Source organism: Peromyscus eremicus, chromosome 15 (genome assembly GCF_949786415.1).
Source record: "Peromyscus eremicus chromosome 15, PerEre_H2_v1, whole genome shotgun sequence".
Lineage (NCBI taxonomy): Eukaryota > Metazoa > Chordata > Mammalia > Rodentia > Cricetidae > Peromyscus > Peromyscus eremicus.
Window position 1 is genome coordinate 71,026,088 of NC_081431.1, and position 13,847 is coordinate 71,039,934.

At 47.5% G+C, this 13,847-nt stretch overlaps 1 protein-coding gene across 1 annotated transcript in view; it reads left to right on the top strand.

Moving 5' to 3' along the window:
* Positions 1–13,847, top strand: part of Marco (macrophage receptor with collagenous structure) — a 31,970-nt gene that overhangs the window by 3,031 nt on the left and 15,092 nt on the right. Inside the window, exons 2-6 of the mRNA XM_059280202.1 lie at positions 7,013–7,114; positions 7,711–7,923; positions 8,326–8,361; positions 9,842–9,943; positions 11,076–11,120. Of these exons, the coding sequence (XP_059136185.1) occupies positions 7,013–7,114; positions 7,711–7,923; positions 8,326–8,361; positions 9,842–9,943; positions 11,076–11,120 (498 nt within the window). The remainder of the gene's footprint in view (positions 1–7,012; positions 7,115–7,710; positions 7,924–8,325; positions 8,362–9,841; positions 9,944–11,075; positions 11,121–13,847) is intronic.

Genomic DNA, 13,847 nt, shown 5'->3' on the forward strand with positions numbered 1-13,847 from the left:
TTTGTGTTATATATGCATGTGTGTGCATTTGTGTGTGTTATACATGCATGTGTGTGCATTTGTGTGTGTTATACATGCATGTGTGTGCATTTGTGTTATACATGCATGTGTGTGCATTTGTGTGTGTTATACATGCATGTGTGTGCATTTGTGTTATACATGCATGTGTGTGCATTTGTGTGTGTTATACATGCATGTGTGTGCATTTGTGTGTGTTATACATGCATGTGCACATGCCATGCCATGCAAGTGGAGGTCAAAGGACAGCCTCGGGTGTCAGGTCTCAGCCTCTGCCTTGTTTGAGACGGGGTCTCTCATTCTGCTGCTGGCCTTGAACTTCTCGGGATCCCCCTGTATTCTCCTCCCCTCTCACCATAGACGCCCTGGGTCACAACTGTGTGCTACTGCAGCCAGCATGAGGGGGACTCTGGAGAGTCTGATTCAAATCCTCCCAGTTTCACGGCAAGCGTCCGATCCACTAAGCCATTTCCCCTACCAGGGCTTCCGATTTTATCACACAGTGTAATGCCTGAGAGCCTTCAGACAGCTGGATCCGGGTAGTTGGTTCTTCTGGATAAGTAGTGACCCACAGTATGAAGGCACCACAGTTCAAATGTTTCCTCTTTGGGGCTCCTACAAGTAAAGTTGCTACAGCTATTTATGAAAAAATTTCATGTGAATATGCATCTCATTTCCACAGCGTCTGAGGATAGACTGTTTTAGTGCTGACATGCTGTCTTTGTTTTCCATCATCAATCCGTTATGTAAGAACAGACCGACATGTCACATGCACACTAAAACCAGGCAACCAACACACTAGTTCTCAGATCTCACACAGGGGCTTTAGGTGGTGCTTGCTGGCATGTGTGACATGGTGGCATGCTCAGGGAAGTCATGTGACCAAGTCATACCACACAACAATGACAACCCTACCAGACACACTGCGGGTTCATAGCACGATTTTGAATTAAGTCTTGGACACTGAGCACTGAGAAACCTTTTGCTGATGCTGATATGTGTGCTCCCCCACAGTCAATAGGGTCATATAGATCACAAATTAAAAACCCATGTATTTCATGATCTTTGACACAAAAGTCTTGGAAAAATATTCCCAAAACATATCAAGCAATAGATAAAGAGAGTCACATGCTACCACAAAGTGGGCTTTGTTCTAGGTATGCAAGATTGATTCAACAATGGTTCTATGACTAGCCCTCTCCCAAGTCCACCCTGTCTTGATTACTAAATCATGTAGAGCTGTCCTTACATTCCAATCTTCACAAGACCGTTGTAGTTATTCTATAGCCTGACCTTTCCACATACACCTCAGCATTAGCTTGTCCATTACTACGTAAAAATCTTGCTTCTGAATGTATGAATAATTAACACCTTTACCTCATACAGGTTTAACCTATGAACATAGTATATCTCTTCACTTCTTGATTTTACTTTTCCAAAGTAGAATTTTGTAGTTTCCAGCATACAAATCCTACATCTGTTTTGTTAGATTTACATCTGAATATTTTATTTTCTTTGGCCTGAACAAAAGTATTACCATGGGGGGGGTGTTAATTTTTAAATTAAATTTTATTATTTTAAATTACATTCTAAATTAAATTTAATTAAAAATTTAAATTAAAATAATAAGATTTTAAATTAAAATAATAAAAATTATTTTGTTTTATTTATGCATGTGTGTGCATGCATGTGTGTGTGCATGTTTACATGCTTGTAGGTGCCTGTGGAGGCTGGAAGAGGGCACCAGATCCCATGCAGAGGAGTTACAGGAGATTGTGAGCCTTCTGATGTGGATGCTGGGTTCTGAGCTCTGACCCTCAGGAAGAGCAGCCAGTGCTCTTAACTGCTGAGCCATGATCTCTCCAGCCCAAAACTATGTTTAATTTTGGTTACCAACTGATTTTTATTAGGATATAGCAATGTCATTGAATTTTATATGTTGATCGTGTATCTTACAGCTTTGATGAATTACTTATTAGTTCTATGGATTTCTTTTCAAGATTATTAGGGGTTTGTTGTATTGACACTCGCTTCTGCAAATAGGAAATATTTGTTCCTTTCCAAGCTGTGTCTTTCAATTCCTTGTTGTTCTTTATTGCCCTGGAAGGCTCCATGACGGTACTGAATAAGAGGTCAGGAATGGATATTGCTTCTTCTGAGTCTCAAGGGAGAAACACTGTGTCTCTCACAACTGCGTGCTACTACCTTTAGATATGTGGAGATGCCTTAATATTATTAATTAATTTAAAAAAATTATTTATTTCATCTTTGTATGTGTGTGTGTTCTTGTGTATGTATGCACACACACATGTGTGTATAACCACAGCATCCAGAAAAGAACATCAGATTATCAGCTGGAGTCAGAGGTGGCTGTGAGTGCTGGGAACTGAACGCGGGTCCTCTGGAAGAGCAGCAAGTGCTCTTGACAGCTGAGAACAACTCTCCAGCCCCTGTTGTTTGGAAGTCTCTCACTGAACTTGGAGTTTATAGATTCAGCCAGACTGGCTGAGAGGAGTTCTCCTGTCTGTCTCCCCAGCGCTGGGATTACGGAAAATCATCACTGCACCTGGCTTTTTACCTGGGTTCTTGTGATCTGAATTCAGAGGTTCATGTTTGTGCATCAGGCATTTTACTGACCGAGCCTTCTCCCTAGCCCCCAGCCTCCTTTTCTTCACATTTTTTTTGTTTTTGTTTTTTTGTTTTTCAAGCAGGGTTTCTCTGTGTAGCTTTGCGCCTTTCCTGGAGCTCACTTGGTAGCCCAGGCTGGCCTCAAACTCACAGAGATCTGCCTGGCTCTGCCTCCCGAGTGCTGGGATTAAAGGCGTGCGCCACCACCACCTGGCTTTCTTCGCATCTTATTGAGGTCTGTTTTTGACCCGAGATATGATCAATCTTGGTGAATAAACGTTCTCTGTGTGATGAAGAAGCATGTGCCTTTGGCTGTTATTGGATGGAGTGTTCTGTAAATGTTCATTAGATGTTCGTTGATGGTGTCCCATCCTTCTGTGTCTTTGCTGGGTTTTATCAGTTGTCGAGCGCAAAGTACTAAAATTAAAATCTCCAATTGTATTTATCGATTGTGTCTTCCTCTTTTTAGCTATATCAATTTTTCTTTCTGTAGTTTTAAGTTCTGCTATGTGATTTCTTCTAGATAGTATGTGGTTGTGTCATGTTGTGTGACTCAGCTTGCCAATGTGTGTGCTCAGATTGGTAGACTTGGACCATTTACAGATATACCAGTTATCAATGTGTTAGGGCTTCAACAGACCATCCTATTATACACTTTCTGTTTTTTCCTTTACCTGTTTACCTTTCTTACTTTCTGGTTTTTCTTTCTTTCCAATGAATTATTTGAATACTTTTTAAAATTCCATTTGAGGGCTGGAGAGATGGCTCAGAGGTTAAGAGTACTGACTGATCTTCCAGAGGTCCTGAGTTCAATTCCCAGCAACCACATGGTGGCTCACAGCCATCTATAATGAGATCTGGTGCCCTCTTCTGGTGTAAAGGCATATATGCAGGCAGAACACTGTATACATAATACATAAATAAAATCTTAAAAAAAACAAAACATAAAAAAAAAATTCCATTTGAATGTATCACTTGGAGTGCTTTTTGTCTTGACTACTTCTTCCTTGCTGTGATAAAATTCCCTGACAAAAGCAACTTAGGGGAGAAAGAGTTTATTTTGGCTTAGAATTCCAGAGGGATAGAGTCACCACAACTGGAAAAACATGGCAGCAGGAGCAGAAGGTGGCTGGCTGTCCACATTACATCCATGCAGAGTCAATAGGAAGTAGGGACAGGCTGTTAAGCCTCAAGGCCCGCCCCCAGTGACTCACTTCCTCCAGCCATGCTCCACCTCCTAAAGGATCTGCAGAATTCCAGAACAGCATCACCAGCCTGAGAGCAGGTGCTCACACACATGAGCCAACGGGGCACACATAGCACGTTTAAACCACAACAGTTTATTTAGGGGTTCTCCGGGCATTGTGATATACTTACAGAACATGCCACTGTCTGTTGGGATTAGTATTTTTCCCGCTTAAGGGCATGTATAGGAATTTTATTTCCATTTATGCCCTTCTACACTTTAAAAATACAATTATCTTAAGAATTTCCTTGCTATGCATTGCACACAATGTAAGAAGACAGTGTATTTGTTTCAACCATGAAGTGTAATTTTTAGAAACTCGAAGATTGTGTGTGTGTATATGTCTGTGTCTGTGTGTGTGTGTCTGTTTCTAACAACTCTATTATTATTCTCTTTCTGTTTTAAATCCGTAGGCCTTCTATTCTCATTTCCTGTTTGGAGAAGTTCCTTTAAATTCTCCTGGTCTCCCTTCATCTGAGATTGTCTGTATTTCCCATTCATTCCTGAAGATATTTTCATTCACAAGAGAATTCGTGGTTGGCAAGTCTTTCCTTTCAGCACAGAGAACACAATGTGCCACTTAGGTCTGATCTCCAGGGTTTCACGTAGAGAGTTGGCTGTCGCTCAGATCAGTGTGTCTTTGCAGACAATGTGTCCTTCCTAACTGCTCTCAGTGCCTTCTCTTTAGCTTTTAGACGTCCTCTGCCTCGAACTTCTTACATCTGCATGTGTGTTTGCATGTGCAGTGTGTTTCTGTGTGCATAAATGTGTGTGTGTTCATGGATATGGAGCTATCAGACCTCAACCACCTCAGTGTGTTTCTGTGTGCATAAATGTGTGTGTGTGTGTGTGTGTGTGTGTGTGTGTGTGTTCATGGATATGGAGCTATCAGACCTCAACCTCTGGGATTGTCATTCTTCAGGCACTGACCACCTTTTAAAGACAGGGTCCCTCACTTTACTGGAACCCATAAAGTATACTGTCACAGTCTGAAATGTCTCCCTGAAATTTCTGCCCGGTCTCCATCCTTTACCCCAGGGAAAGCCCTGAGGGTCCACCAGAGGCTCTTTTTAGTCTCTCAACTAGGGAAGTTCTTTCTCAGGAGCCAAAGTCACACAGAAGAGATATTTACTTTGTATTTCTTCCACCTTCAAAGAGATGAACAAGTAAATGTGAGCATGAGCACTCCATCAGCCCCTCTTCTGTGTATAGAGTTGGATACACCTACAAACCAAGTCCCTAGTCACTAAACACCTGTCTCTAGGCCAGATGGAAACTCTGAATTCTTTTTGGTGTGTTTGTGTGTGGGGAAGTGCACGTGTGTATGCATATTCACATGTATGTGGTTGCATGTGGGAAGTGTATGTGGACACCAAAGGTTAACACTGACACCTTCCTCAATTGCTTTATACTTTAGTAACCGAGACAGGGTCTTTCACAGAACTGAGAACTCTGATTCAGCTGGTCACTGTCTCCCCAGTACTGACATTACAGATGGGGGTAACCACACCCAACCAACATTTATGTGGGTTCTGGGGATCCAAACTCTAGTCCTCACACTTGCAGAACAAACACTTGCCCCACTAAGGTATCTCCCAGCCCAATTTTGAAAGCGTTCAAGCACCCATGACCGTTGCCACAGTGACATTGTACTTTGGTTCCGTTCAGTTCATCTTCTCTCCAAGGGTCCCCTCATGCTCCTGTAACATATCATTTTTCATGACTGTTCTTACTGTCCCCACCCTGATTTCTGATGCCTGGGACACCACCATAGTTTACTTCCCCATCCCATCAAATGCCACCTCTTGCACAGGACTGTGTGGCATCTACAAAAATCCCACGTCATATTGTACAAAGGACTCAATTGTAGACGAACGAATTTCTCCCATGCATCTGTTCCCGAATAACCAGTCAGAGGCTTAATATCAATTACAAACTGTTTGGTCTACAGCTCAGGCTTATTGCTAGCTAGCTCTGACATCTTAAATTAACCCATTTCTATTAATCTATATTTTGCCATGTCACCATGATGTTACCGGTCTACTGGCATCTTGCTCCTTGGGTGGCTGGATGGTGTCTGCTCTGACTCTGCTTTTTTCTTCTTGTATCTTTGCTTGGATTTCCCGCCTGGCTTGCCATAGGCCAAAGCAGCTTCTTTATTAACCAATGGTAACAACACATATTCACAGCGTACAGAAAGACCACCCCACAGCACTCAATAATCTCTGTATTCTGATACTTTTATGTGGCTCTGGAGCCATCCTGCATAGACATCAAGGAACCACTGTATGTGGGTCTGTGGGCACAGAAGGGACAATAGCAAGAGCGCCCCCCTGAATGCTCACAATGCACACCCCGTAAACTGGGACCTTATAGAGCTGAGGCAAGGTCATGAACCCCTGTCATGCTTGTTGTTCTGTTTAATTGCTTGTTCCAAGCATGGTTTGCATGCACAATAGCTTCATGTACATAAACACACACATATATACACATATGCTCACATGCATACTCACATACACACAGAGAAAGAAACAGACAGGCAGACACACACACACACACACACACACACACACACACACACACACACACACAACCAAAGATCAGGGAAGTAAAGCCATGAACTGCATACCTGCATCTTATGTCCTAGTAAATCACTCAGTTCCCTGAGCCTCACACAGTGTTTAGGAAACAGGAATAAACTTCTTCGTCATCCCAGACTGTGTAAATGAAACCTGTAGCTTCAGTGGCTCACTGTGTAAGCACTGGTGACTCCAGCAGAGAGCAGCCATCATGCTGATGTTCAAGACTGAGCAAGATCTATCCATCTGGTTATCCACACGTGAGCATGAGGCCAGCGGGCAACCTCGGGTGTTCTCCCGCAGGTGCTCAATACCAAGGCTGGCTGGCCAGCAAGCCCTGGAGACCTGCTCGTCTCTACCTCCCCAGCCATATGTACAGCTGGGGAACTTCTCGCCTTGTGGCAAAACTTCTTGCCTTGTGGCAAAAAAGAAACGAGAAAGATTTCGATGGCTTTCCTACTTTCCAAGGAGTCCCCGCTGCCCCGCATGTGACGCTGGCTCCTTCTCTGCACCCCTGAAACCATCTCTTCTTGTATTCCAGATCCAACACCCAAGAAGAGAAATGGGGGGACCATTTGCATGGCAGTCATGGCCATCTACCTGATCCTGCTCACAGCAGGTACCACCCTGCTGTTCATTCAAGGTGAGGTGCTCCTGGTCCTGGTCCTGATCCTGTGTGGTTCTTCACAGAGTGGCCACCTAAGCTCCTTGGGTACAGAGTTCAGGCTGAGTAGAGGCATCTTGAGAGAACATTTGCCCTCCTGCTAGGGCACAGTGGTTAGACCCACCAAGGTAGTGGAAGAGTGAAGGTGTGTTTGTGAATGTGTGTGCGTGTCTGTATGCCTGTGTGTGTGCATATGGAAGCCAGATGACAGTTTTGGGTTGTTCCTCACTTCCTCTCCATGTTCATATGTGTAGGGAGTATACATACACACGTGTGTGTGTGGAGGACAGAGGACAAGCTTGAAGATCATGGATCAGGCATTGTCCATTTTGAGTCAGGGTCTCTTTCTGGCTTGGAGTTCACCAGATGGCTAGGCTGGCTGACCAAAAGGTCCCAGGGATCCACTACTGTGGGGAGTCCATCCTGTCTCCTTTTCCCCACAGTACACAGAGTTTGTATTTGAAATTCCATGCCCTACAGAAGTTATGTACGTGTGGCATGGAATACCAGGAACCTGCCCCAATGTCTCAGGCTTCAATGAGGCCCTTAAATGATGTATTGGGTTGGGGTCCCAGCTCTCAATCTGCAGAAGCGGCTCCAGATGCTGGAGATGTGCTTAGACAATGGAACCCTGGCTGCTGAGGACAGGCCATTCTTCTCGATGCAGCTGGCACATCCCAAAACCCACCCAGTACCAGGAGCACTGGGGTTGCAGGCCCTGCAGGCCCAGCTCATTCGGGTCCGCACCAGTCAGGAGCAACTGCTTCACAACCTCACTCGGAATCCAGGTACCACCACACCTGTTTCTGTGTGCTGGGGCTGAAACCCAGGGCTTCCATGCATGCTGGGTGGGCATTCTGCCAACCAAGCTACATGGCCAGCCTGCAAAAGAGCCCTTTTGACCAACACAGACAGGCTTCCCCCTAACCACAGGAAACCTCTGCAAACTGATTTGGGGCAATCTGAATATTTCTGTACTTCCTCGACTTGCAGAGATCCGGTTACTGGTCTCTGGAAGCTTACTTTCCTAAACACATGCAGGTGTTGTTCAAACCTCCAAGGCAGGAAGACCCATGGGGGCCCAGCCTCCCAATGCAGAGTCTGTGAGCTCTCTGTGGGTCGCAGGAGCAGACCCAAGCTCCACCCCACACCCTGGCTCAACCTGCAACCCCTCTCTCTTTCCCTCACAGAGCTGTTCCGGATTAAGGGTGAACGAGGCTCCCCAGGTATGTTCATTTCCTGTCTGACCTAAATTGCCATTCCCTGGGAGGCGCCCTAGCTGGGAGCCCTCTATATATTTTCTATGTTCAGCTCACCTTTCAATGATCTGCTCAGTCCCTGTGCTGCCTCCTTCATGGGACCACCTCTCTACCCCATAGAGTGAGGACCCCAGCTCTGGGCCTCTACCTTCCCCCTTGTCCCAGATGATTGCCTCCTCTCTCCAACATCCATCTTCTCCAACCTTGCCATCTTCCCGGGACGGTCCACCTATCTCCTCCTCCCATCTTCCCCAGATGTCCCAGGTTTCCAGAACCTTCCTTGTCTCCCAGAAGCACTCCCATCAAGTGCCTTTGACTTACTTGTGTTAGCCTCTGTTCTCCCAGAGAACTGTGATGACCTCAGCGTTCTGTGTGGTTGACTCGACCCGCACATCAAGGGGGAAAAAGAGATGGTTTATTCTGAAAACAAATATAAATGGCTGCGGCCTGTGAGCAGGGACTCAGGTGGCCTCACATACCGTGTTCCAGTGTGACACGTTTCCTGAAATTTTGATAGTAACAGAGCAAAAGAAAACTATAAATCAAGGTACTTTAAAAAATACGTAACTGCGAACATCAGGTAGGTGGGTAGGTGACTGCGAAGCAGGAAAACACTATCTGATGACATGCTTAGCCTTTGGGTTGATAGAAGCTTAGGGGTCTGCCAGTCCATTCCAGAAGCCTTTTACCTAATAGTCACAGGATGTTAAACTAAACACAGAGATGGGTAATAAATAGCTCTTAAGGGGTTAAAGATAATTCAGGATAATTCAGCTCTGGACCTGCAACATTCCAACTCTCCACAACCATACATGTTCTAATTGGTCAACAATTGAATCTTCACCATAGGTGTGGCTTATTTCTGAACTTCAGCTCACACTTGTACGAGCTAAGCCGTGCTGCTGGGAGCCAGAGCTGTGGGAGTCTGGGCTTGTCAGGCCCCGTCCATCAGGATACCATCTCCCTCCCTTACTTCACGGTTTGCCTGGCTTGGTCAAGCCCTTACACACACACACACACACACACACACACACACACACACACACACACCCGCCTCTGAAGGCTCATTTGACAGCTACTGAGAGCAGGGGGCAGGCATGGGGCTCAGAACCCCCAGCTTTACCTCAGGGATAGGCAGTTGTTACCAGCAGCAAGCATCTCTTCCCAGCGCCACAGACTTCCCGACACAGATACGGGACACAGCCTCCCAGCCAAGCCCGATGGCTGAGCCTCCCTCAGACACCATCTACACTGTTCTTTTTCATTTCTCCCTTGTCTCCCAGACCACATGCTTCTTGAGGAAAGCAGTATCACCCAGGCTTTTTGCTTCCTTCACGGGCTACTTTGCCCTTGAGGCTCAGTGGACGTTTGCTGGGAGGTTGAGTGAAAACATCGCCATTTGCTATTGCTTGACTAGTTGTTAACCCTGCTCTTCTTCATCCTCCAGGGCCAAAAGGGGCCCCAGGTGTGCCTGGGATCCCTGGCCTGCCTGGGCCACCTGCCCAGAAGGGAGCAATGGGGGGTTGGGGGTCCGCGATGGAACCCCAGGGTCAGCCTCTGCTTTTCGACCTTGTGTTCCTCCCCCTTCTCCTCCAAGCTATACTCTGAATCCTTCTTCCCTCTGTCACAAATGGAGAGATGTCTCCCTCTGACTGCCCTGTCATCCCATCATAGCAGGAAGAATAAATCACACCAGGACACTGGTAGAGTGAGTGGCCCAAGTTTATTTTCACCAAGCCAGGAAGGAGAAAGGGGGTCTGAGGTCAGCAGTGAGAGTTCTGGGGCTCTTGCAGAGGACCCAGGTTCGGTTCCCAGCACCCAGGTCGAGCCGCTCACAACTGCCTGAGGCTGCAGCTCCGGAGGACCCAGCACCCTTGTCTGGCCCCCACATGTACCCCTACATGTGGCGTACACTCACACAGACAAACACACATACACATAAGTAATTTTTAAGGGAGAAAATGAAATACACCCTCAAGAGGAGAGAGCTGTCCCAGCCATGGACACTAGCCACTGGCCGCTCCTATGTCTGGACTTAGTGTCTCAGTCTGTCATTTCCCGCTCTGTGCCCCCCTGGGTGCCTCGGGGCATTCCTTTTCCTGAGATAGGTAAAGAATTGCTTTTTAAAAACAGAGGTTATTGTTATTGTTATTATTATTATTATTATTATTATTATTATTATTGGTTTGATAGGTTTTGTTTTTCTGGTGGTATGTATGAGTGTGTGTGTGTGTGTGTGTGTGCGTGTGAATGCTGTACTGGAAGAAGCCAGATAGATGCCCTGGAGCTGGGGATACAGACTTCTGTGCCCAACATGGGAGCCAGGAACTGGCCTCAGATCCTCTGCAAGAGAATCTTAACTGCCGAGCCACCTCCCAGCCCTGGAGATGGAGTTTGTTGCAGTGAGCTGTAGAAAACATGTTTCGAGGTGTACTCACTCGTGAAGTTGAGAAGTTCATTAGGGCAAAGGGCAATGGCGACTTGCGTGTGAACTTTGAGGAAGGATTTAGGGGAGGCGATCCAGGTCCTGCTGAGACCAGCTCTGTGGCTTTTGGTTTTCCCAGAATCCAGTTCTCCCTGTTAACTGCTCAACTTCTTTGTCTTATACCCAGCCAGCTGCAAGCCCTGTATTTATCTCCCCCAGGGTTCCTAACTTCATGTTTTAACCCTAACATCTCCAGGTGTCCAAGGACCCCGGGGCCCACCAGGCGTCAAGGGAGAGGCAGGTGAGTAGATGTCACCGTGAGCTTTCTCAGTGACAGGGACCCACACCAAACTCTAAACCCCATGGGGTGGGTCTGCACAAGGGGAGACAGTTTGTGTGAGACCTGGGGTGGGTTCAGAGGTGGGGAGGGGTCACAAACAGGAGTACTGCCCAATGGTGCCTCAGCCTGGACAGGCTGCAGTGTGTGGGCAGCCCCATTGAACCTTCTTTGCTGAGGACTGCAAGGCTGCAGCCCGCTGGGGAAAGTGCAGCTCCGTGGTCCAGCAGGGGCCGAGACATCCACACAGATCCTGCCTTTGTGACCTTGCCTCCCTCACCTCCATGCACCTCGATTTCTTTATACGTAAGATGGAGTTGAGACTTCTGCGAGGTGCTGTTACAGCACATTCTTCTCTCCCTGTCTCTGCCTCCCTCTGTCTCTGTCTCTCTCTGTCTCTCTCTCTCTGCACATGTGCACACATGTGTTGTGTCCCGGTATACATGTGTCTATGTAGATGCCAGAGTCGACCTTGGCGGCACGCCTCAGGTGCAGTCCACCTTGGGTTTTGTTTTTATTTTTGTCTTATTTTGAGACAAGAGAGGAGAGAGGAGAAAGGAGAGAGGAGAGAGGAGAGAGGAGAGACTGTTTGGTAACTTACCAAACAGATTAGGTTAGCTAGTCCGTGAGCCCCAGGGATCCACCTGCCTCTATATTGCGACTACAAGTGCACGTCACCACTCCCAGCTGTTTTTACGTGCGTTTGGGGAGTCAGACCCAGGTCCTTGGGCTTGTGCTTGCTTACTGAGTGAGCAGTCATCCCAACCCATTGTTGTGTGAGCCCAGCAATGACCCAGCCTGTCACTGAGCTCCCAATCCTCCTGCCTCAGCCTCCTGAGTGCTGAGATTACAGGCAATCATCACCACACCAGCTTCCAGATAACGGCTGAAAGTCCACGATTGCTGCTAGGCCATGGATTAGCTTCTGTTTTTCAGGGTGAGGCTGAGACCATGTCTCCGTCAGAGTAGTAGACTCAGAGCTCTCTCTCCACGAGGCAAAAGCTCAGGGAAGTGACTGTCAGCCTTTGCAGAATTCTCCCAGTACCCCATGGCCGGGCCTGCTGCAGCAGATAATCCGGAATCCTAAGACTTTTTAACAGCGGGTGAGCAGAGCCAGCTGGTTTAGCTCAAAGGAGAAGTAAACAGAACAGCAGGCTTACCCCTCCAGAGCCCCAGCAGCCACAAAAGGGTCTGGTGAGCAGAGAGAGCTACTTCTAGGAACTGCTCCATTAGGAAGGTGTTAACAGGGTCCCGGGGAACCCACTGCTCTCTGTCTGGGTAGGGCTTCTTCCAAGAGGCTTTAAACACTGGAAAAGAAGATTATGGTGTGGTGAGGATCATGCACAGACACTCACACCCCCCCCCACACTGCTCCACCACATGCTCTCACACACTCACACACATTCATTTGTAAGCACGTGTCTACACACATCATTATGTCTTCACACTCATATGCTACACACACACACACACACAGCCACAGCCACAGTCACACATTCTCTCATGCACACATGTGAACACTGGGGCCTGCACATACATGCATCTTCACACTCACACCACACACTCTCAGAGCCACATATTCATGCACATGTGTGAACACATATGTATGTACACATGAATACTCACACTATACACTCATGCACTCATGCATGTATAGACACACATTTCGGCATACATGCATCCTCACACTACGCAATCACGGAATTACACACTCACATATTCATGCACACGTGTGAGCACACATTTATACACACACATACCTCCTCACAGTCAGGTGCTCACACACTCATGCACACATGCAGGATTCTGCACATACTCTAGTGCTCACACGTATGCACAGTATACTGATACTCATGAGTGTGCACCTGCAGATACTCACAGGCTCTATGCACAAACAGCCTCACACTCACACAGCAGGCAGGCCACTCAGAGGGGAGCCAGTCTCCCTCTTCTCACCCAGAGAGGAAGGGGCATGGAGTAGGTTCCCCAGATCCCAGAGACTGCAGCCAAGCAGGCCACTTGGAAAGACAGGCCCAGGCCATCCATGGAGGCAGAGTCTGGAGGCCCACTCTTCCTCTGCAGAGTGCAGGAGGAAGCTGGGCAGTCTCACTGGCTCTCCACACTCCTCTCAGGCTCCCTGAAACCCACAAACCCAACAGGAGGGGGATGCTAGCACACGTGATGGTGGCATGGAGATCATGAGCCGAGAGCAGCTGGCACCCCGGGAAAGCTGGAGCTCGGGCATCCCAGGGAGCCGTCTCCACACCTTGCCCTGCAGCCCCTCTTCCCCCTTCCCTTCCTCACCCACCCTCCAGGGTCTCTCCATTTCTCTTTGTGCTCACAATCCTGCCCCAGTCCACTCCGCCTAGGAATGGCCTGCGCTTGGGGCTGTGTCCTGCATGCTCACCTATAACATACCTCAGTGTCCCGGGCAGGCGTGTTATTTCCCAACACCATTTTTGTCCCGGGCACAGGAGCATTAGTGAGGCACCTGCAGAGAGCCCAGTCATCACCAGCCCCATTTTACAAATGAGAGTGTTGAGGCAAGGGATACTGAGGTGTCTCTTCTAAGGTCATTTACCTTGCTTGGAGAGACAGCTGTGATTCAAACTGACTTGCTGTCTTCTAGAACCTTCCTTCTGTGGCCATGCACTGACCCACGCCTTTGGAAAAACAGTCACCTCCATCTGA